We start from the raw sequence: 25,328 nt of genomic DNA, 5'->3' as shown, positions 1-25,328 counted from the left end.
CTCCTTCTGAGAGGACGATGCCCACCGCTTGAGTAGCCTCTTTGAGCTGGGAGGGGGACTGAGCCCTCCCTGCACACCCTCCCTGCACAAACTGCGTGGCAAACTGCCATGCCACACCCTTTCTGATGCGCCACGCCCTGTTTGCCCGCCCTGGTTGGGGGCGCTCCTGGTCGCTGGCACTCCCCAGAGCTATTTAAATCTCCTGCGGTTACTCCTGGCAATGCCCATGCTGCATCAGCCTCGCTCGCAAGAGCTGCCAGCTCTGGATGGGTCTCTCAGCTCTTCCTTGTGGTTCCCAGGCTCTGGGAACCTCCTTGTCCGCCTCAGTCTAGCACTCAGCCACCGAACTTACTGTTGTCGCTGCTGGGCTCATCGCCGACTGAGTGCTGCTGACGGTTACACCGTGTTTAAATCTCCCGCAGTCAACATGGGGCAAGAGAGAGCAATAAACTTTGCTGGATGCCACTTACTCCAGACCATCAGCTACAGTGAAGTCTAAGTCTACAGAGATCCCAGATGCTCAGGGAGCAAGGGACATTGCAGTTCACTCATCTGTCATGTCACCATGTCCCAAAGGAAGACCTGTCGTTTGGGACCACGTCAACAGTACTTGGGGTCTGGGTTATACTCATGTTTCCCCTGAGTGGCTGTGGTAAGGCCAGTTATGAACTGATTCCTAAAGCTCCTTTTTATATTAGCTCTAAAAATATGCAGCACAGTCTGACTGCTGGACTCAGTTTTGCCAGCAATTTTCCAAATACTGTCATACTGACTCAACCTGCCACTTGGTTTCCTTAGCGTCCCCAATATATTTATATTAATGGCATACAGTATTCACTATAAATAAAAATATGGCTTTATATTCAGGCTCTTTTATGTAGGAGGCCTTTTTTGCTGTGTTTACACAGTGCTTTGCCCAGTGGGATGGTAGTCAGTGACTAGGGCTCCCATACATTAACACTTTAAAAAATCACGTGCAATATTCTTCATTACTGCCTCTCACCCAAATTCCCAAATAAATCCTGCTCCATCAACTAACAAATAAACTCTATTACATAAATTCACAGTGTTTTCATTAGCCTATGCAGGCTCACTGCTCCTAATACCACATGCCAGGTTCTTCACTTGAAATGGAATGAGCAAAGCACTGAATAACTACAGTGGAATAAGCTGGCAGCTTGTATTCTCACCAATATCCATTTACTTCCTTAACATTCACACTTTTGGTTTTATTCTTTTTCATGCAAGGAAGTAGTGCTGAATGAGAATGACAAGACCTTTCATAAGACAACCTCAGACAGTAATTTCTGAATAACTAGTTTGAGTACTCATCAACCGCCCTAAAGCCTGGAGGAACTAATTTGCCAGGTTAAGATACTTCTGGAAAAAGAAGCATCAGTTGTGTTGATTCTTCTTCTCTATTTCTGTGTTTAGTTATTTAATGCTCTATTCATGAAGGAACCCCATCCAATGGCTTACTGGGTGTCCTGGTTTCAGCTGGGATAGAGTTAACTGTCTTTCTAGTAGCTGGTACAGTGCTATGTTTTGAGTTCAGTATGCGAAGAATGTTGATAACACTGATGTTTTCAGTTGTTGCTCAGTAGTGTTTAGACTAAAGTCAAGGATTTTTCAGCTTCTCATGCCCAGCCAGTGAGAAAGCTGGAGGGGCACAAGAATTTGGGATGGGACACAGCCAGGGCAGCTGACCCAAAGTGGCCAAAGGGGTATTCCATACCATGTGACGTCCCATCTAGTATAGGAACTGGGAAGGGGGGGCGGGGAATCGCTGCTTGGGGACTAGCTGGGTGTCGATCGGCGGGTGGTGAGCAATTGCACTGCGCATCATTTGTACATTCCAATCCTTTTATTATTGCTGTTGTCATTTTATTAGTTTTATCATTATCATTATTAGATTCTTCTTTTCTGTTCTATTAAACGGTTCTTATCTCAACCCACGAGTTTTACTTCTTTTCCCGATTTTCTCCCCCATCCCACTGGGTGGGGGGGGAGTGAGTGAGCGGCTGCATGGTGCTTAGTTGCTGGCTGGGGTTAAACCACGACACTGGGTCTTTGAGAGGTTTCTGTTTTATTTGTCAAAGTAAGAGAAGAATAAATACGAATGACCACATGTAAACTCCACAAAAGGACAGTCATCATCTTGTTAAGCTCATATTACTGGTTTGAATCTATAAAATACCCTCTGCTATAATGACACGTTGTCATGCTACTTGCCCTGACAGATGTTTTCCGGGCAAAACAAATAGGTGAACAAAAGCTCCCAATGCCAAATGTAGAAGCTATTTCTAGCACACTAACAATTTAAAATAGTGCCTCCTAACCTGTTCCCAGTCTTTCCAAAGGATTCTGCCTGAGCAGCAGGGTAATCAGATCCTGGGCATCTGGAGGTGGTGCTTCATCCTTTTCAGGCCAGTTGATTTCATCTAGCAAAACAGAAAGTTGTTATTATTTAAGTCTGATCCCAACATCCAGCAGAAACTGTGTGAAAGCTCTCATAGTGAGCCAGCAATAAAGTCAGAGTTAAGGAAACTTTTTCAAGTTGCTCTCTGTTGCATACCAATTACTTCTGATTTTAATACTCTCTATACAGATTCCATAAACATTTTTATGGTCCTATTTTCCTCAGAAGTATCCTTTAACCCAAAACAGTATTTAACAACAGTGCTTGGCTCATGGAAAACTATTGCAAAACACTAGCATACTCGTATGCTGTCCCTCCCCCCTCCCCCCTCCAATCATCATGGTTTAAATTTTAGTTCTGTTCCACAGAAACTGCTGATAAGATGGACATAGCTGACCTGACTGACCAAGCAGTCACTGCTCACATCTGTAATCCTTCTCTAATGCTAGTAGATTCATTGAAGTCATTACTCCCATGACTAAGGGCTGAAGTATTGGACTGTGTTCTGGAGAGATACATGCCAATGTAGCTTTTTTCCAAGTCTCATACTTCAGAGGGAAAAAAACCTCACTCTACTGACTCTTATACTACTAAGGCTTTTGCACTTCATAGCAAGTTGCAGCTAAATCTTGCAGTCAAGATATTAAGCCCTGCAGCATCCAGGTAAGGCTGAATAAAAATTCTGCCAAACCTTCATTTAAATTGAAACTGGCACAATTTCCCATTGTTTAATACAAACATCAACTTTATAAAAGCTTACACAGCAAGTTTTGTCTGATTTTTAGCAGAAGCTGCCTCTACAAATGTAATATATTGCAGGTTGAGACAAAACTCTGCAGAAGTTTCTTGGGAGGTACAAGGATTTTGGCATCAGAGAAACAGAATGCTAGAAGCTCAGGAAATACAGAAGACTGTTAAGGTACAGAAATAAACAGGCATGAAATGTAACCTGTTTCCGGAGGTTTATTTTTAACCATGATCATTTTAGGCATCTAAGTTTACACTGAGGCCTCCCACGGTTTACTCGTACAACTTAGGGGAAGGAAAGACAACCTACAATGAAGAAGAGAGGAGCTAAAATGAGGGGGCAAGATTTTAAAGTAGATTTTCAAGTAGAATGTAGATTTCACCCACAGAAACTGGAATAAAAGTCTACACTATATAGTTTGGATTCTGTAATATGGCTTTTACAGTTGAATACAGGGGGACTATATATGTTAGCACGGGAATCTTATCCAACAAAAGTTCTCCTGCAGATATTGACAGTAAGATTCATTTCAGTAAGTAAGGATATTAAAAAAAAAAGAAAAAAGCCTGAAAAGCCAACATCAAAACAAGAAACTAAGCTGACCAACAGTCTTGGAGAATGAATGGGAATGGATCAGGTTTACAAACATACACTTCTAGAAACAATTTCTGGAAAATAAATAGACACGTTCAAACAGATAAAGTTATTTACATAAATATCAGCTAGACTGTAACACATGACAATTTGGTTTACAAAATGTAAAATTAATGCAATGTAAAATAAAGTCTAAAGTGCAAATTTTGTCATTAATTTTAGACTATTCCCTCCCCTCCTCCCAGTCAGAGAGCATAAAGATAAAAACACATGTGCATGTGTCTGGAAATGCAATAAAAACATGAGTTATTTCCATATTTGCCTGCCTACAGCTTCCACTGCAGTTTAAACCTGATTTGGAAAATAAAGTATGAATATGCATCACAGCCATGAGGCATCCAGAAAAAAGCCAGCATTTGCTGCTTGTGTTAATTAAACAGTTGATTCTCCTTGCCATTTGGTGTATCACATCAGAAAACAGCATAGTTATAAATCCATAAACAGCTAGGATGTTGTATAAAGAGGTCATATACTAGAGGCAATTCACAAATCTATTTCATTACCATTTACAAACATGCCTGGCTTTCAACTTCAGAGATGGAGGAAAGCGAGATGATGACAAAGTGTCTCCTTATGTACAAAAGGGGATTTGTTGCGTTCTCAGAACAAGGAACCGGAGGTGCGGTTAGCTTTGTTTCTATTGGGTTTTTTGTTTGTTTGTTTGGGTTTGTTTGGTCTTAGCTAATGGAAGTTTTAAGCAGACCATAAACCAGACTGGGAAATATTCAGTAACAGAGGTGCCATTCTGTTAAACTTTTGGCATAACTAGAGGCCTTCTACATCTATGCATCTGGGAAATTTATGGAAACAGCAGGTAGGATAATAAATGATTCTGTTTAATTATCATTCAGTTTTGCCACAAGCCATATAACAATACTTAGGGTCAGCTTGCAGGTTAAGATCTAAAACATTATTGAATTTTAAATGAAAGAAGAACAGCTGTTACAGGAATAACGTTACACTACAACAGTCACCAATGAAATCATTAACAATCTGTGAATTGAATTTGCTTCCTTCTCTTTCTCATTATTTATTATTCTGGAGTCATTTGTTTTAGGGTTTTATTACATCTTTGTTAATTTCTTAATTGTGCCATGAGGCATTTTCCCATTTATGCAAATTTATGTTAACCGTTTCTTCTCTGGTGTAATTTCTCTACTAAAGACTGAAAACACTGTGCCAGTGGCATGACTTCTCTACTAATACTGCTTTTCTTTTTCAAATAGTGTAGCTTAACCATTGTACTTTACTGCATTTCTGTACTCAGCAACAATATATGGTAAGTTCAGCTTTTAATCCAAATTTATTCTTATTGCTTTGACAGAAAATTGTATATTACAATATTACAATGACAGTGGTTTTGGGGTTTTTTTGAGCAAAGTTAGCTTGAAAACCTAGTGCATCAGTAAAGTTGTAAATATCTTTACTATTAACATAAATTGAAACATTTCACAGCAAGCTAAGAAATCTGGTTTTTTGTGATGATCCTCACCGCTGATTACTTGTCCAAACAGCTCTTCTGGTGTATCTCCAAAGAATGGCACACACCCAACAAGAAATTCATAAAGTATAATTCCCATAGCCCACCAGTCCACTGGTTTTCCATAACCCTGTCTCAGTATCACTTCAGGAGCTATGTATTCAGGTGTACCACAGACCTAAAAGAAAGAAAATAAGCATGATGGTAAAATAAGTCTAGTGGTACTAGTTATATCACATCATTTATAATTCTTGAAATGTAAAATAATGTGGAAACATGGAAAAATGGAATTCTGTAGGTTTTAGTCTGCTGAGTTTACATAACATCTAATGTTTTTAAAATGACCTATCTAACATTTACAGGCATCATAATCGCATTTGCATGTCTCTCATGCAAAGGACAGTTTGCTTTTCATACATGGGAGTCCATCACAACAAATATTTAACTTTGTATTGGGTTTGTGTGGTGGGGTTTTGGGAGCGGGGGAGGGGGCTACAGGGGTGGCTCCTGTGAGAAGCTGCTAGAAGCTTCCCCGGCTCCAAGTCAGACCTGCCTCTGGCCAAGGCCGACCCAATCAGCGACGGTGGTAGCACCTCTGCGATAACATATTTAAGAAGGGGAAACTTGCAGTGGAGAGGGGAGTGGAATGTGAGAGAAACACCTATGCAGACACCAAGGCCAGTGAAGAAGGAGGGGGAGGAGGTGCGCCGGAGGAGGTGATTCCCCTGCAGCCTGTGATAAGATGGCAGGCTGTGCCCCTGCAGCCCATGGAGGTGAACGGTGGAGCAGATGCCCACCTGCAGCCCGTGGAGGACCCCACACTGGAGCAGGTGGCTGCACCCGAAGAAGGCCGTGACTCCATGGGAAAGCCTGTGCTGGAGCAGTCTGTGTCTGAAGGACTGCAGCCCATGGAAGGGACCCATGCTGGAGCAGTTTGTGAAGAACTGCAGCCCATGGGAAGGACTCACATTGGAGAAGGTTGTGAAGAACTGTCTCCCGTGGGAGGGATCCCATGCTGGAGCAGGGGAAGAGCATGAGGGGTCCTGCCCCTGAATAGGATGGAGCGGCAGAGACAATGTGTGACAAACTGACTGCAACCCCCATTCCCCATCCCCCTGCGCCGCTCGGGGGGAGGAGGTAGAGAAAATCAGCAGTGGAGTTGAGCCCGGGAAGGAGGGAGAGGTGGGGGGAAGGTGTTTTAAGATTTGGTTTTACTTCTCATTGTCCTGTTTTGATTTGAATGGTAACAAATTAAATATTGATTTTTTTCCCCAAGTTGAGTCTGGTTTTTTGCCCGTGACCATAATTGGTGAGTGATCCCTCCCTGTCTTTGTTTCGACTCATGAGCTTTTCTTTATATTTTATCCTCCCCATCCTACTGCAGGGGGAGGAGTGAGCAAGCGGCTTCATGGTGCTTTGTTGCTGGTTGGGCTTAAACCATGACAAACTTAAACATATCCTTATATTTACATGAAAGTTGTGACAGTTTTATCTTAAGTAACTTTTACAGTGAACAGATTGTGAGCTATGGTAATGAGGCATACTTAAAGGGAAATAGGCTATAGCAAGGATTTTGGCACCCTTGGTTGTACAATGCATCATGAGCTCCACAAGTACTCTGCTGAGACTTCCGAATTCCTTATAAAAACAGTTTTCCACTTTTGTCTCTCAGAGATCCACTTGCACACAATTAGGTTGTTCATCTTACTAATAGATCCTAATGTAGAAAGAAAAAAGCCTAGAATAATCTGCAGGGCATCAGTAAAAGTAACTGACATCATACACAATTGGAACACCAATGCAGAAATAACAACAGTTTATACAGTTGTTTTGGGTTTGTGTGGCACAGTTTTTTTGGTAGCGGGGGAGGGGCTGCAGGGGTGGCTCCTGTGAGAAGCTGCTAGAAGCTCCCCTGGCTCCAAGTCGGACCTGCCTCTGGCCAAGGCTGACCCAATCAGTGACTGGTAGTGCCTCTGGGATAACATATTTAAGAAGGGGAACCGGTACTGAGTAGTGGATTGGAATGTGAGAGGAACACCTATGCAGATACCGAGGTCAGTGAGGAAGGAGGGGGAGGAGGTGCGCCGGAGGAGGTGATTCCCCTGCAGCCTGTGATAAGATGGCAGGCTGTGCCCCTGCAGCCCATGGAGGTGAACAGTGGAGCAGAGGCCCCCAAAGATGGCCGTGACTCCATGGGAAAGCCCACGCTGGAGCAGTTTGTGACTGAAGATCAGCCCGCGGAAAGGACCCACGCCAGGGAAGTTTGTGAGGAACTGCAGCCCGTGGGAAGGACTCATGTTGGAGAAGTTCGTGAAGGACTGCCTCCTGTGGGAGGGACCCCACGGTGGAGCAGGGGAAGAGTGAGGAGTCCTCCCCCGAGGAGGAAGGAGCGGCAGAGACAATGTGTGGCGAGCTGACCCCAACCCCCATCCCCTGTTCCCCTGCGCCGCAGGGGGGAGGAGGTAGAGAATTCGGGAGTGGAGTTGAGCCGGGAAGGAGGGAGGGTTGGGGGGAAGATGTTCTAAGGTTTGGTATTACTTCCTAATATCCTTGTTTTGTTTTGATTTATAGTAAATTAAATTGATTTTGTTTCTTCCCCAAGTTGAGCCCATCTTTTACCTGTGACCATAAGTGGTGAGTGATCCCTCCCAGTCCTTATCTCAACCCACGAGCCTGCCTTTATATTTTCTCCTCATCCCACTGTGGCCGGGGGCAGGGGGAGTGAGCGAACGGCCTTGTGGTGCTTTGTTACTGGGTGGGCTTAAACCGCGACAACAGTATTACAGTACATTCTGCTGGCAAAACATCATTTCATTTGAACACTTGACATAGAAATGAAAAAAGCTGTGTCTTACTTGTTTGTCAAGGAATTCTCTGGCATCCTTCTCAATGTGACCCTCATACAAATTGGTAGTCAAACTCATTAGCCCCACCTTTGACAGGCCAAAGTCTGTAAGCTTTATATGGCCCATGGATGTTACCAATAAACTGAAAATTAGAATGATCTGAAGTTACTGTGATAGAATTCAACATTATGTGCTTATTATTATTCTTGGAAGAAAATGTTTCCTCAGGATGGCAAAAATATGAAGACAGCTTAAAAAGTAATTTAACCAGGTACAAAATAAACAGGTTAAAAATCTGACAGTCTTACATTTGTTACTATTATTACCAGATGTAAACAAACTTTTTATATGCAATTGCACATCATCTTATAGAACCATACACGTATTGAGAGTTGAATGTTAGATGCTTCAAACAAAAAGAAAGAGTCGTCATTCTGAAAGATCTAGAATAGAATAAATTTAGCTTTTCAAGTGAGCTGGGCATTTTCTGTCTGTAACAAGCTGGGTCATTCATTTGAAAAAAAACCTCAGGTATTAAGTTATCTGGTAACTAATACTACACTGGCCTGAGGTTATCATGCTATGAAGGTATTGTCACTCAACAGATGTGACTCCAATTCTTTTTTTTTTTTTAAATATGAAACAGGGAAAAGATTAATGGAGATGATACAACAGTCATACTTTTCACTACAGCTACTTGCTGTAATGTTATTCACATGTATAGGAGATATACTGTATTTCTAAATATTGCAAAACAATGAAACAAGAAAGATTTCCCATCTGGTCAGTCTTATCTTTGTATATGCAAGTTGATAAGACTTTGTATTAAACAGCGTTTTAAGCATACTTTGAAAGATCTTTTCCTTAATGACCAAAATGCATTTCCCTCCATTTCAGCCAGAAGAGTAAGTACATTTTTCTTTAGCTACTTTGATAGCCTCTCCCATCTTAAAAGGATTTTAAAGAGCACTCTTGGAAAAAAACACATTCTCTGTAACTGCAGGTAATGAAAATTCACATATTGTGCAGAAATTGTGTATCTACATAACATTCACGATAACAAAAACATTTCATGCATAGCAAATTTACACCTTTCATATTTTATCTAACAATTTCAAAGTCCTCTTTTGTTTATATTCTATATACATACTTGTCTGGTTTCAAATCTCTGTGTACAATTCCATAATTATGAAGGTATTCCAAGGCCAGAACAGTTTCTGCAAAGTACATCCTTGCCATGTCTACAGGTAAGGGACCCATATTCTTCATCAAAGTAGCACAGTCTCCACCTGTGAAAACAGGACAAATGTTCCAGATGACACTTTAAATTCTGAGATGTATCAGTATAATCCATACAAGTTGTGGAAGTAGACACAAATTGTAGTCATAAATGTTTATTTTCCAGTCAGATGATCCAATTGAACACGTAATCACACCAACTACTGTACTAGAAAAACAGTGTGAGGCTGGGAGCGAGCAGTACAAGGGTTCAGCTGGAAACTGATAAAGCCTGTGCTGCTACTTTAAAAAAATAAAAAAAAAGCAAACACACACACACAACCATAGCCTGGGTATCTCATCTTGCACTGTCTCTGTCCACGGTCTTCCTTCAGGATTAGCACCTTTTCGAATTGTTTCCTCTTCCCTCTTTATTTGCAAAAATAACTATTACAAATACCCCAACACATGTTAATAAAAATTTGAATTCCAGAAAAGCAAACAGCATTTCCACATGAACTTTGAATGCTAGGACACTTACGATTACAGTCTATGAGGAACTTATTCAAAGAGCAATTATTTCCCATTATAGCTGGAACACAAGTGTTTTACAAGCTCTCACCAGTAGATGATGAGTGGGAAAAAAGCGACCTTGTTGTTGGATTTAGATGCTAAATCTGTATTGCCAGAGTACAGAGGAGGGCCTTTCTAATGCAAGTACCATACAGCTTATTTTTCTTGGTATAAGAAAACCCCCTTCTTCCTCTGTAAAACAGAACAAACACTTTACCTTCTACATATTCCATGACCATGCATAAATGATGTCTTGTTTCAAAGGAGCAATACATGCTGACAACAAATGGATTTTCTGCAAACGTCAGGATATCACGCTCGACAAAGGCCTGTTGAATCTGGTTTCGGAGGATGAGATTCTGCTTATTAATTTTCTTCATGGCAAATCTTTGTCTGGTTTCTTTATGTCTCACAAAATAAACCGCACTGAAGAAGTTCAAATGGGAGAGAAAAAGAAAAAGGACTGAATAATTACATTAAAAATGTACTTTAAAATACATTTTTTACAAATAAATAAATATATATATAATACTGTATAAATATTATATAAAAAACTTGGTTTTAATTTAATGTAGTTGACTAGCCTTTCATATTAGAGAATGGCTACAGACCTCATTTTGCTTCATAACCAGAATGAGTCTCAGTCAACACAAATTAGTACACAAATTAGAAAAACAACACACACACCCCCTCCAAAAACCAAAACAAACAGATATAGCAAATGTCCCCTCCAACAACTCTCTCAGCTCAGACAGATTTTGGGTGTTTCCATCAGCATAGGATTATATATAAACCCCAGCTATGGCACAGTGTTAGAAATCATTCTGACAAATGCTTATTCTGTAAGTGTGCTGTCGGATAATTATAATTCAGACTCTGGTCCAGGGGATTTTAAAACGTCACAGGTTTCTCACGAAGGTTGTTCAGAAGTTGCTCAATGGGGTGGCTCCCTCATTGCTAGGTACAAAATCTTCTGTACTTGTGCGGTCCCTGACATCAGCACTGATCCATATCAAGTGTAGGTCACCAGTAGGTAATCCAAAACAAAGATCACTGCATGGTAACATGGGATTAAGATGTATCTTGACATGCAGAATTTCCACTGGTGTACTGGGTACAAAGTTTCCTATAAGCTTGGTTAGATAAGGTCAAAGCAGTGGAGGAAGCAAAGTGAAACAAAACCTCATGTGGACAATCCTTCTTACTTTCAAGGCTCAGGAGAAGGAATACCCGCCATGAAACACTGACGCAGGACATTGCTGCATTTCTCAAAATCCCTTGTGGCAAATCCTGAAAACGTTTGCCTTGCTTGAAATCTACTTTGTAGCATTTAATGCTTATAGCATCTCCAGTATATAATTACCACAGTAGTGAGTGTTTATGGAAAGAAAGGACAAAAAGGAGAAAATAGAGGGGGGGGGGAAAAGGGACTCAATTACGTAGTTTTTAAATTCCATTTGTTGCCCCCATGAGGTCCTATTATCAGCATACAATTATTTAAACACAAAAAGCAATTCTTGCCTTACTATTTTTATGAAGATCTTCATACAGCTACCAACGTTAGACACTAAAAACATCAACATTGTTTCTGCTTTCCTTTGTGGAGGAAAACTTGTTCTAGACAAGAAAGTTTCCCTTGCTGATTCCAAAAGCTTTCATTAATCCTTTGCTCATATGAGCATAGGGCAGGTAAGAGAAATTACACCATTATGAAAGTAGGGGAAAACCACCTTGGGCAAAACCCAAGACAAACCCCACCCTTAGTGTCTCCTACTAAGTCTCACTCCCTCATGCCCCCTCCCAAGCTGGAATAAAGACCAAGTTATTCAGCTCCATTATTCCTCCCTGCTGGTTTCATGCCTTTTGTCCTGCACCTCTTCCTTCTGCTCCCCTCATACTCATTTCTCTCTCCACCCCTTCCTTACAACTCTTTTCCTTTGCTTTTCTTTCCTTTACATTCTGGTTTTCCCCTCTGTTTTGTTGCTATCTCCTGTCAGTCAGTCTTAGCTTCTTAATCTCATCTTGTCTTTTCCCTATTTCAGTCCCCTTGTACACTCCTGGCATGTAGAAAAGTGAGCCCTTCAGGTGCCTGAAGCTTCAATCCTTAAAAAAAAAATAATTATATGAATGAACTGAGGACTGGCTGAGGACTCGGTATGCAGATCTTTCTCAGAGCTTTAATTTGGAGAGCATGTCAAGATGAACTCTTGAAAGGCAGATATTAACCAGAGCATATTATTACAGCATCTTAATAAATCCCATTTGCAGATCATGTGGATCTCTAAGGTCATTACTACCTTATTTAAAGATGAAGAACTAGTAAGTTCTAAGAACTATCCAATCCAGCAAATATGTGGGACATGCCGGTTATGGTTCCCCAGCTCTTTAAGTTGTATTCTCCAGTCTTATAGTCACAGGCAGGCAATTGTATAAATTTCCACTAAGATTCAGTTATCCACAATTCCTCAGAAAAAATTTTTTAGTTCAAGTGTACCAGACCCACAAGAAAACTGCAATACAACTGTCTCATGTTTATAGATGCATACACTGTTTGTACTATATAAAGTGATTTTAAATGATCTTCAATGTATAAAAATGTCTATCATTACTTATTCACATCCTCTGCTGTATATCACAGGACCTGAGCAAACAGCATTTATGCTTTAGAAAGAAAACTATGCCCTAGACAGCAGCACGTTATTCCTGCAGAAGACCTCCTTTCATCCTCCAGGACGCTCCCAGTTCGCAGCAGTGATGCCATTTCCCCAGCCTATCAGTACACTAAACTAAGCACATTGCAACAACTGCACCCAGGACTGCCTGCGACACCTGTGTTCTCAGCTCCCACAGTTTGAAAGATCATATTAGAATTTGCTGAAATGTCACTAAACTGATACATAGAAAATGAAATCTTCCCAAAGGGAAACAGTTAAATAAAGATATACAAATTGCCTGGACATTAAAAAAAAAAAAAAAGAGAGAGAGAAACAGGAAATCTTCCATGTTTCTGCACAGAAGTGGGGCTTCAACTTATTCTAAATGGAAAGCCTGGAGTAAAGCACACATCTGCTGAGACACTGAAGATGCTGAATTTTGAAGTAAAACAATGGGAACAACCACAGTGAGTTCTGGCACATAACAATTTTGTCTTGGGTAATTTTGAACCCTGATTTGCCTTGAAGCTGTCATCTTGCTACATTCTCCTAATCCTGGCATTGAACTCGCACCTTTTCTTTCCCTGCCCCAGGCCTACATTCCCACATCTCTCTCCCTTCTTTACTTTACAGAATGTTATAGCTGGAGCATTAGGTAGAAGTTTATCTTTGTTTTATACATGCTTTTAAGAGAGAGCACAATACCTCACTTGCAGTTTCTTGGTCTTGATCATTAAATGCAGCTCACAATTTTCAATATATTATAAAGACAATCGTAAATTTGAGGATTCATTTAACACAAAAGCAATATATTAAGAACATCCAGAACATCCGATTGCCCTGTCGATCAATTCAATGACAGTAGTATGCCCTCTCTGCCTGCAAAGCCACAATCAGAGTTGCAAACTCCTATGCTTTCAAACGAAGAATTTGCTTTCCTACCTCCCCCTTTGTTTTCATAACATGGCAATAAGAGATTTCCGAAACATCCTCTGATTTCACTGTATGGATCTGTTGCAGTTTAAGCCCAGGGAGCAATGAAGCACCATGAGGCTGCTTGCTCACTCCCCCCCCCGCCCCCGGTGGGATAGGCAGGAGAAAATATAAAGAAAGGCTCATGGGTTGAGACAAGGACAGGGAGAGATCACTCACCAATTATGGTCACGGGCAAAACAGACTCGACTTGGGGGGAAAAAAAATCAATTTACTACCAGTCAAATCAGAGTAGGATAATGAGAAATAAAACCAAATCTTAAAACACCTTTCCCCCCACCCCTCCCTTCTTCCTGGGCTCAACTCCACTCCTGATTTTCTCTACCTCCTCCCTCTGAGCAGCGCAGGGGGATGGGGAATGGGGGTTGCAGTCAGTTCATCACACATTGTCTCTGCCACTCCTTCCTCCTCACACTCTTCCCCTGCTCCAACGTGGGGTCCCTCCCACAGGAGACAATCCTCCATTAACTTCTCCAATGTGAGTCCTTCCCATGGGCTGCAGTTCTTCATGAACTGCTCCAGCATGAGTTCTTTCCATGGGCTGCAGTCCTTCAGGCACAGACTGCTCCAACGCAGGCTTCCCATGGAGTCACGGCCTTCTTTGGGGGCATTCACCTGCTCCGGCGTGGGGTCCTCCACAGGCTGCAGGTGGGCATCTGCTCCACCGTTAACCTCCATAGGCTGCAGGGGCACAGCCTGCCATCTCACCATGGGCTGCAGGGGAACCTCCACCTCCACTGGCCTTGGTGTCTGCATAGGTATTTCTCTTACATTCTCCTCTCTGCTGCACGTTTTCCCTTCTTAAATATGTTATCGCAGAGGCGCTACCACCATTGCTGATTGGCTCAGCATTGGCCAGAGGCAGGTCCGACTTGGAGCTGGAGAAGCTTCTAGCAGCTTCTCACAGGAGCCACCCCTGTAGCCCCTCCCCCACTACCAAAACCCCACCACACAAACCCAATACAGGATCTCAACAGGTGCACAAGTACTCTGTATTTTATTGATGCTGTATTACAATAAAGCAAGCAAAGTTTACTTTTTAAGAGAGATAAAAAAATTAATAAACTGTGGCATTGTCCAAACATCACCTTCTTCCACTTCCAACATAAATCTCAACTTGAAAAAGGTCTCTAAAATACCTTTAGCTAGGCACAAATATAAAACAGTGTGCACATGTGTTAAGATGACCAAAAAAAAGATAAAACATTTAACTGGGTTCCTGAATGGTTCTAACTAACTTAACTGTTATGCAAACTGTCCCTCAAATCTTACAGTCAAGAATCCTGTTCTTTCTCTGAATTACTTACAGGCTTCAGGCCTAGTTTACAGCTCTGTCCTGGGTTTGGGTGGGATAGGGGTAATTTTCACAAGAAGCTGGGAGGGGACACAGCCAGGATAGCTGACCCGAACTAGCCAAGGGGATATTTGATACCGTATGACATCATGCTCAGTATATAAACTGGGGGAGCTGGCCGGGGGGAGGAAGGATCACATCTCAGGAACAGGCTGGGCATCGGGTTCTGGGTGGTGAGCAATTGCATTATGCATCACTTGCTTCATATATTCTTTTATTATTATTATTATTATTATTATGATTATTATTTCTTCTCTCCTTGTGTTGTCCTATTAAAGCGTCCTTATCTCAACCCACGAGTTTTTACCTTTTTCTTCCAATCCTGCTCCCCATCCCACCGGGAGGGGAGGAGTGAGCGAGCACCGCATGGTACTTAGTTGCCAGCTGGGCCTAAACCAAAACAGTCCTTTTTGGTGCCCAACATGGGGCTTGAAGGGTTGATATAACGACAAACCTGACCAGAGCATGTTAAAACAAATTTGTTATACGCATTTCTTACATTAGTTAGATAGTCACTGGTCACAATGTTGGTTCATTTGTTCACATGGTGGTGTTATGTAAATTCTTATATGCACTATGTATTCCTGCAGTGAAGTTTATCACCTCTGGGAGAGGGATCAGGATTATCATTTTGCTGTACTGGGTAATGTCGACTTATGAAATGATTACATCACTGGTCATGAGGTTAAGCTGGTATTTGCATGCGGCACTGTTGTCACGCCCATACCTAGGGCACCTTCTCTCAGGATTTGTTAGTAATCGCACTCAATCTATGGGGAAGATGGGGGGGATACTTTCTCCCGCTCTTTCACCTCCCCTTTCTCCTTCAGGCTAATTGCAACAGCCTTTGAGAATTTTGAATATCCTTGGGATGTTCAACCCAGCATGCTCTTATTGCTATGTCTCCTGAATGTGTCTCAGATCTTGTTTAGGGTTACACAAAAATTTTTTTAAGAATACCACCCAGAGATCTGCCCCAAGGCTGGATAGTCATGAGTGGCATGGCATGTGGGAGACTATGGGCAGGTATCTAGAGAACTTCTCACCTCCAAAAGTTTGGAACTTCACTCCCGAACAACTACAGGACCCTGATGAAGTGATAGAATACTTGAAAGGAAAATGCTGTGGCTATTCCAAAGAGGTACAACTTACTGCGCTGTGCTGGGCCGTAGCCAGTATCTACCAAACACTGCTCAATATTATGCAGCACCCTCAGGGGGAAAGGAGGGAAAACAGAGCGACAGGTACTGCAGCTATTCCAACCTTCGTGACAAGCACTGCATCTACCCCAACCCTGGCAACAGGCGCTGCGGCTACTCTAACCCCAGTGACAGGCACTGCAGCTGAACCAGAGCATCAACCTGAGCCAGTATCAATCACCCCTATACAGAAGAAATATACAAAAAAAACAGTACACTTAGTGAGGGATGAAGATGAACTGGGGTCATCACAAGAACAGGAGGAAGAGGCAGAACCAGAGAAAATCACCCGATCCCTATCCCTGAGAGAGCTGCGAGATATGCGAAGAGATTTCAGCCATCCTCCAGGTGAGCACATTATCATGTGGCTGCTCCGATACTGAGATAACAGGGCTAGTAGCTTGGAATTAGAGGGTAGGGAAGCCAAGCAGCTGGGATCCATGTCTAAGGAAGGGGGCATTGACAAGGCGACTGGAAAAGGGACACAAGCCATCAGCCTCTGAGGGGACTCCTGTCAGGTGTGAAGGAAAGGTACCCCTTCAAGGAAGATGTTACATGTCACCTAGGCAAGTGGACCACCATGGAGAGAGGTATCCAGTACCTGAGGGAATTAGCCATGCTAGAGATGATTTATTATGACCCGGACAATGCATAGTTACCCAGAGATACATATGAAGTCCAATGTACGACCCATGTGGCAGAAGTTTCTACAAAGTGCACCACCATCGTATGCCAAATCATTGGCAGTAGTATTCTGGAAAGAAAACGAGGGACAAACAGTGGATGAAGTGGCTGGCCAACTCCAACAATACAAAGGAAGTCTCTCTTCCTCCCTACAAGCCTGTATTTTGGCTGTGCAGAAACTGCGAGACATGCTAGCCAAGAAACTGTCTTGAGAGTTCAAAGCGATTCGAGAATAAGTTCTTCCCCCTACCAGTACGGACCACTATCTCAGCTATTAGGAGTGAGCATTCCTCTGCTCAAGAGAGAGAATATAGAAGGTACACACCGCGAGGTGCCCTGTGGTTTTACCCATGTGACCATGAAGAGGACATGGGGAAGTGGGATGGAAACCTACCTCGACCTTAGATGCACGGGTATGTGAGTTGCGAGGAAAAAACAAACACAAAACGGGATTCTTCCAGGAAAAATGCCGCTCCAGTTTCCATTGGGCAGTTCCCCAGGCAGAGTAGAAGGGCTGATCTCACTTCATGTCCTCTTGAAGGGACTTCTGATTCACGTTTGCAAACAGTGAGTAATGAATACTATGGCCAGGATTACAGGGGCCCTGCCTCCAGCCAGGTGGAGGAAAGGGACAACCGGGTCTATTGGACTGTGTGGATTTGATGGCCTGGCACATTAGACCCACAGGAGTACAAGGCTTTAGTAGACATGGGTGCACAGTGTACTCTAATGCCATCAAGTTATAAAGGGGCAGAACCCATCTGTATTTCTGGTGTGACAGGGGGATCCCAAGAGTTAACTGTATTGGAGGCTGAAGTAAGCCTAACTGGGAATGAGTGGCAGAAACACCCCATTGTGACTGGTCCAGAGGCCCCGTGCATCCTTGGCATAGACTATCTCAGGAGAGGGTATTTTAAGGACCCAAAGGGGTATCGGTGGCCCTTTGGTGTAGCTGCCTTGGAGACGGAGGGCACTGAACAGCTGTCTACCCTGCCTGGTCTGTCTCAAGACCCTTCGATTGTGGGGTTGCTGAAGGTTGAAGAACAACAAGTGCCAATTGCTACTACAACGGTGCACCGGCAGCAATATCGCACCGACCGAGACTCTCTGATTCCCATCCATAAGTTGATTTGCCAACTGGAGAGCCAAGGAGTGATCAGCAATACTCACTCACCCTTTAATAGTCCCATATGGCCAGTGCGAAAGTCTAATGGGGAGTGGAGACTAACAGTAGAATATCGCGGCCTGAATGAAGTAACGCCACCACTGAGTGCTGTCGTTCCAGATATGCTAGAACTTCAATATGAACTAGAGTCAAAGGCAGCCAAGTGGTATGCCACAATGGACATTGCTAATGCGTTTTTCTCAATCCCTTTGGCAGCAGAGTGTCGTCCACAATTTGCCTTTACTTGGAGGGGTGTCCAGTACGTGTGGAATTGACTGCACTAGGGGTGGAAACACAGCCCCACCATTTGCCATGGACTAATCCAGGCTGCACTGGAACAGGGTGAAGCTCTGGAATACCTGCAATACATTGATGACATCATCGTATGGGGCAACACGGCAGAAGAAGTCTTTGAGAAAGGGAAGAAAATAATCCAAATCCTTCTGAAAGCTGGTTTTGCCATAAAAGAAAGTAAGGTCAAGAGACCTGCACAGGAGATCAGTTTTTAGGAATAAAATGGCAAAATGGACGTCATCAGATCCCAATGGACGTGATCAACAAGATAGCAGCTATGTCTCCACCAACTAATAAAAAGGAAACACAGGCCTTCTTAGGTGTTGTGGGTTTTTGGAGAATGCATATTCCAAATTACAGTCTGATTGTAAGCCCTCTCTATCAAGTGACCCAGAAGAAGAATGATTTTAAAAGGGGCCCTGAGCAACAACAAGCCTTTGAACAAATTAAACAGGAAATAGTTCATGCAGTAGCCCTTGGAGCAGTCCGGACAGGACAAGATGTTAAAAATGTGCTCTACACTGCAGCTGGGGAGAATGGCCCTACCTGGAGCCTCTGGCAGAAAGCACCTGGGGAGACCCGAGGCCGACCCCTGGGGTTTTGGAGTCGAGGATATCGAGGATCCGAGGCTCGTTATGCTCCAATTGGAAAAAAGATATTGGCAGCATATGAAGGAGTTTGAGCTGCCTCAGAAGTGGTTGGTACTGAAACACAGCTCCTCTTAGCACCCCGACTGCCAGTGCTGGGCTGGATGTTCAAAGGGAGGGTCTCCTCTACACATCATGCAACTGATGCCGCGTGGAGTAAGTGGGTCGCACTGATCACACAACGAGCTCGCGTAGGAAACCGCAATCGCCCAGGAGTTGTGGAAGTGATCACGGACTGGCCAGAAGGCAAAGATTTTGGAATGTTGCCAGAGGAGGAGGTGGCACGTGCTGAAGAGGCCCCGCTGTATAATAAACTGCCAGAAAATGAGAGGCAATATGCCCTATTCACTGACAGGTCCTGTTGCATTGTGGGAAAACATGGGAGGTGGAAGGCTGCTGTATGGAGTCCTATACGACAAGTCACAGAAACTGCTGAAGGAGAAGGTGAATCGAGTCAGTTTGCAGAGGTGAAAGCCATCCAGCTAGCGTTAGATATTACTGAAAGAGCAAAGTGGCCAGTGCTCTGTCTCTATACTGACTCATGGATGGTGGCAAATGCCCTGTGGGGGTGGTTACAGCAATGGAAGCAGAGCAACTGGCAGCGCAGAGGTAAACCCATTTGGGCGGCCGCACTGTGGCAAGATATTGCGTCCTGGCTAGAGAACCTGGTTGTAAAAGTACGTCATGTAGATGCTCACATACCTAAGAGTCAGGCCAATGAAGAACATCAAAACAACCAGCTGGTGGATCAGGCTGCCAAGATTGAAGTGGCTCAGGTGGACCTGGACTGGCAACATAAGGGTGAATTATTTATGGCTCAGCAGGCCCATGACACATCAGGCCATCAGGGAAGTGATGTAACATATAGATGGGCTCGTGATCGAGGGGTGGACTTGACCATGGACACAATCGCACAGGTTATCCATGAATGTGAAACGTGCTGAAATTAAGCAAGCCAAGCGTTTGAAGCCCCTGTGGTATGGAGGGCGATGGCTGAAATATAAATATGGGGAAGCCTGGCAGATTGACTATATCACACTCCCCCAAACTTGCCAAGGCAAGCGCTATGTGCTTACAATGGTGGAAGCAACCACCGGGTGGATGGAAACATATTCTGTGCCCCATGCCACTGCCCGGAACACTCTCCTGGGCCTTGAAAAGCAGGTCTTATGGCAACACGGCGCCCCAGAAAGAATTGAGTCAGACAACGGGACTCATTTCCGAAACAATCTCATAGACACCTGGGCCAAAGAGCATGGCATTGAGTGGGTATATCACATCCCCTATCATGCACCAGCCTCCGGGAAAATCAAACAATACAATGGACTGTTAAAGACTACATTGAGAGCAATGGGGGGCAGAACCTTTAAACACTGGGATACACATTTAGCAAAAGCCACCTGGATAGTTAACAGTAGGGGATCTATGGTATATACAGTAAGAATCACCCAAATCACTGAAGGATGGACTTTGATTAAACCGAGCGAAGTGTAGCGGTGATGGAACTTGAACTGGCTTCAGCAACTGGTGCCCAGCAACTTTCTCAAGATCGACATTTTCAACCTGCAGACCGTGGGCATTGGCCGCGCCAAGTACACTAGCCGCGAGCTCCAGATGCAGCATGCAACAATCCAGCACCACACACCATCTCTCCTGCCCTAAATGACTGTTATGACAGATGGAACCACAAAGTCATGGATTAAATTAACTCAATGGACACATTAGAGGGATGGCCCATAGACTAAGGGAATGATATCTCTGTGTGTGTGTATATATATATCTCAAAGACAGGAAAAGTGGTGGTGCTTAATTGGAAAGTGTAGGATCTGGGCATGACATAGATTTTATAGAATAAGGGGAGGATAATGTCCTGGGTTTGGGTGGGATAGAGGTAATTTTCACAAGAAGCTGGGAGGGGACACAGCCAGGATAGCTGACAACTAGCCAAGGGGATATTCGATACCATATGACATCATGCTCAGTATATAAACTGGGGGACCTGGCTGGGGGGAGGAAGGATCACGTCTCGGAAACAGGCTGGGCATCGGGTTCTAGGTGGTGAGCAATTGCATTATGCATCACTTGCTTCGTATATTCTTTTATTGTTTTTATTATTATTATTTCTTCTCTCCTTGTGTTATCTTATTAAAGTGTCCTTATCTCAACCCACGGGTTTTTACCTTTTTCTTCCAATCCTCCTCCCCATCCCACCAGGAGGGGAGGAGTGAGCGAGTGCTGCATGGTGCTTAGTTGCCGGCTGGGCCTAAACTATGACAAGCTCTTCGGTAGCTTCATGTTTTAGAGCCATTTTACAGTCTAGTCTACATTCAGGCTAATCTAGCTGTGTTGCTTGCTTTGACACAATTCTCTAATTGGTCAAAGGACCTTGAACTCCTTGTGGAAACACAGGTACTGTACTTGCTGTTTAAAAGTTACAGCTGCTAACCAGGAACCATGTTTCATTTTCACAAGCAATTTCCTGAGAAGAGACTGCTATATTCTGTACTACCCTGGAATTATGTCTGATGTTGTTTCCAGTGTCGGGGAGCCATTTACGAGGCTGTATGTGGACACATATTTAGCTAACGGTCGCAAGAGCATTTCAGATGCCTTTAGAAGACCTTGAACAGAATAAACAAGAAGACAAAAAAAGAAAGATGCCAATTAGAAGAACACAGGTGCGCATTCCACGATAAAGGGAACTTGGCACAAAGAACCTCAATTTGGCAGTTTATCTTGACCAATTAGACTGAGACAAGTTTCGCATGTTTTAGTTGGTATAACCAATTATGTCTTATGTTTATGCGCGTGTACAGAGTTGATATAACCAATCATATTTTATGCTTGTGCACGTGTACAGTGACTTTGCAGAATATGTGATTATAAATATGTGTGTGTTTTAGCAATAAACGTCGTCTGCTTTCAACTTTACAGGCGTCCGTTTATTTCTACCTCCTGCAGCTGTAATTCATGTTATGGCAATACAGTATAGTTTACAGATAGTTATTTAAGATCAGAATTTACAAGCAACACTGCACCATCTCCTAGCTAGATGATGCCCATGACTAGATCAGATTTATTTGTGGGCAGGGGGAAATGCTGCCTAAAGCACTGCAGCACTCCTAACAAACATGAGCATCCGGTGCAGTGTGGGTCTTCTGAGCCCAGGGACAACGCACACAGCCTCCTCTCAGCAACATTTCAGACTTATCCTAGTCTGCTTAGCAGCAGATGAGATGCTGGCTATCTGAAGAAGAGAACACGATGGCCATGATTCTTCTCTCACAACTGATACTAGTCCTAGTTGTTTCAATAAGTCACAGATTTTGGTGAGTAAAACCACCTCTCCATATCTAACAGTAGCAACTTCTATCTTTATGGCAGCTAGTAAACAGAGGTGCAAAATGATGAAACCACTGTCCAGATTTCCTATGGGAAACTCAGTAAGAACTGTTCTGTATTTATTTGCAAAAGAAACACTTGAGAAGTTGAGTTCCTCACCAGTTTGTAGCATGCTGTACATTCAGGAAAGAGAATTTGAGACCTTCAACATGGTAACAACCTTTCTCTACCACTGAGAGGATTGCATTAGCTGCAAATATTAGATCCTTACACATATATTAGCTACAGAAAAAAGATAAGGCACTTGGCCTGCGCTGTACTGGAAAGGGAGGCTCACTCAAGGGCAATAAAGTCCATGAGTTCAAAGTTCACCATATTAAGTCCACAATGAATGATGAATATATGATCCCTAGCACAGAAACTGCCAGACTCTACTTTTTAAAGCCACTCTTTAAAGCCATGGGCTTCTAGGAATCAAAGCCTCTTACTCTGTATAGACCAGTCCCCCACAGGGGTAAACAGAAAAGAAGGAATGCAGTTTATTTGACCAGAAGTGGTGCTACTTAAGTGAACCTACGAAGCTGCACTCTCCCATCCCCTTCCACTTCTGAACTGGTGGTTTCCAGGCTGATGAAAAATTAACCTGATTGACAGGGTGTTATTCTGCAGCTGAGTAACTTTCTTAGTCCCATTCCCAATGCAACTACACACAAGCAAGTACTGTCAACCAGGTGGAGAAGGGACAGGAATGAGTACTCACAGGTTAGGGAGAACATGTGCTCAAGGCAATGCTGCCTCTGAGAGTTATTAAATTTATCAAATGACACAATTAGCCAGTATGTCACATACACATTGACATTACCATCTTTGTAGAAGTAAAAGCATTCCAGGCAGATGCAAAAGTGGTATTACGTATTTGCTTTAAGCAGATACAGTTATACATTAGTGAAGAGCAACTGAACTAACATCACTTGCTTTCCTGAAAACAAATGTAATCTTTATTTTGTTGGGCTGGTTCAGGAAAGCAGGCTGATGCCAACTTGAAGAGATGGACTACTGCTACCTCTTGGAAGCTGGAATATGGAAAAAATGTTGCTGTGATTCCAGTAAAAGTTTAACATTTGGGAAGTATGAAAAGTTTTGGCTGGCTGAAAGAAGACAGATAGACAGCTTGTGAAACCATTAATGACTTGGCCATCATCCTCCATGTTTACTGATTCACAGCTTGTTTAACTTATTGCATATTCCTAGCCATTCCCAAAAGCCTGCTACGCCTCATCTACTATATAGTCAATTAATTGCACTACAAATGAGTTTACTCAACCAATTAAAAGCAGAGAACTGCTAAGATATTTACTCAAACCTTCACAAAACCAATGGTTTATATTTAACTCATCAAGTTTAATGTATCATCTGACCACTCTCTGCTACAGCATGCCAAGACCAGCAATTACCCTGTCAAGCAAAGCTTTCCATTTCACTAATGAAGGCAAAAACACCACAGCAAAATCAAAGACATCAGAATGTATGGGTTTTTTTAAATTGGTTCATAATGAAACCCTCCATTATATCCTCAAAATAAATAAGATATTACAATAGCATACTAAATCTTTAATAAGTCAGAGCACAAAATATGCCCACTGATGTATTTTTGAGAATAAATCAATGAAGCACAGGCAGAATTCACATGCTTAGGTTATTTCAAAAAAATAATGGCCTAGATATAAACATAGAAGAGGAAAAAAAACCTTGTAGCATAACAACGATAACTTTTATTTCGGCTGCTTATACTTGTAATAAGCTGCAATAAATGCCTATGGGGCAGTTTACTGCTTTTTATTCACAGATGGAACAGGTATTATTGCTTAATTGTACTCTATTTTGTAGATGGGTTAAAAAGTATTTAGTTAATTGTGATGTGTTCCCCTTTAAACTTGACCGTAAGTTTTGAGAAAAAAATCCTACATGCCTACATCATACATGCCATAGAAAGCCTTGGTTTTTCATCCTTTCTTTTCCAGCTTTTTAGATCCTTACTTGTCTCTTCTTTCAAATGGATAGTTGTCTCCAGTCTATATTTCTTAATGGCTCATCAAGGCTCCATCTAACTGTAACACCTATGTAACAAGAGCCACAGGCCTACCAAACCTCTGACTTCTGGTGGCCAGCTTCACACTGCTGGTTGCAGCATGCCCTTCTGCTGCCGCTCCCTCCTTTCCCCATCTCCCAGCATCCTAAAACTGCAACTAGTCCAGTGACTTATACACCCTTTTCTCCAACAGGGACCCACCCCACACAGTTCTTATCCTCCTCCAGTAAGACAGAGGAAACTGGGTAGGAGATGAAAGGGGGAAGGGAGGGGACTAAGCATCCACCAAGGGAAGGAGAAAGGGATGCAGCCAGGGAGGGGAGCAGCAGCTACTTCTAACTGCTGGAGGAAAGGCTTTTCATGTCCTGGGGTAATTGGGAGAAACTGGTATACAGTAAATAATGAGTTTGCTTAGACAGAAATTCTGAGAAAATGAATTGTGGAGAGGTTGAATAGTGAGAATTTGTATTATTTGGATATTTACATAACTTTAATGCAAATTATGCTATTTCCTTCAGGCTTTTTGCTGAGCTATGTAAGCAGGTCTGGACACCAGTAATAGCCTCTGCATGAGCTATCATGACCAACAATACTAGGCAGTACTAAATGCCTCCTGTTCCATCAAGAGCTCAGGGTTATCTTTAATTAAATCTGATCAGAGAGAGGCATTACTGTGCCCATCATCCTCAGGCCATTAAAATGGCATGCAAAACTCCAGTGGGTAGATTGCAGGTGCTTTCTCTTCCATGTCCAGGGTCTCTTCAAAGAGTGCTCAGTCCTATCAGGTTCCCGCTGCTTCCTACCTCAAGCAGAGGTAGTGCAGAGTTGAGTCAGTCTAATGGGGTCTGTGCTAGAGAGGAGCATATCCCTCTCCTTCACTGCTGTGCTGTGACACAGCCTCATTTGGTGATGGGCTCCTCACCTCAAAATGGAAACCCCTCTTTTTTGAACCAATACATCTCTCCTGGT

The 25,328-nt window shown here is 42.9% G+C and overlaps 2 protein-coding genes across 2 annotated transcripts in view; one reads left to right on the top strand and one right to left on the bottom strand.

Moving 5' to 3' along the window:
• Window positions 1-25,328, top strand: part of LOC128136128 (uncharacterized) — a 280,224-nt gene that overhangs the window by 122,238 nt on the left and 132,658 nt on the right. The gene's annotated exons all lie outside the window — the stretch shown is intronic.
• LOC128136134 (microtubule-associated serine/threonine-protein kinase 4-like) overlaps window positions 1-25,328 on the bottom strand; it is a 205,242-nt gene that overhangs the window by 58,288 nt on the left and 121,626 nt on the right. Inside the window, 5 exon segments of the mRNA XM_052775296.1 lie at window positions 2,340-2,441; window positions 5,314-5,479; window positions 8,157-8,289; window positions 9,298-9,436; window positions 10,156-10,364. Of these exon segments, the coding sequence (XP_052631256.1) occupies window positions 2,340-2,441; window positions 5,314-5,479; window positions 8,157-8,289; window positions 9,298-9,436; window positions 10,156-10,364 (749 nt within the window).

This window comes from Harpia harpyja, chromosome W (assembly GCF_026419915.1).
Source record: "Harpia harpyja isolate bHarHar1 chromosome W, bHarHar1 primary haplotype, whole genome shotgun sequence".
NCBI classification, from domain to species: Eukaryota; Metazoa; Chordata; class Aves; order Accipitriformes; family Accipitridae; genus Harpia; species Harpia harpyja.
Note: the sequence above shows the minus strand (reverse complement) of the source record. Positions and strands in the feature narration are given on the sequence as shown.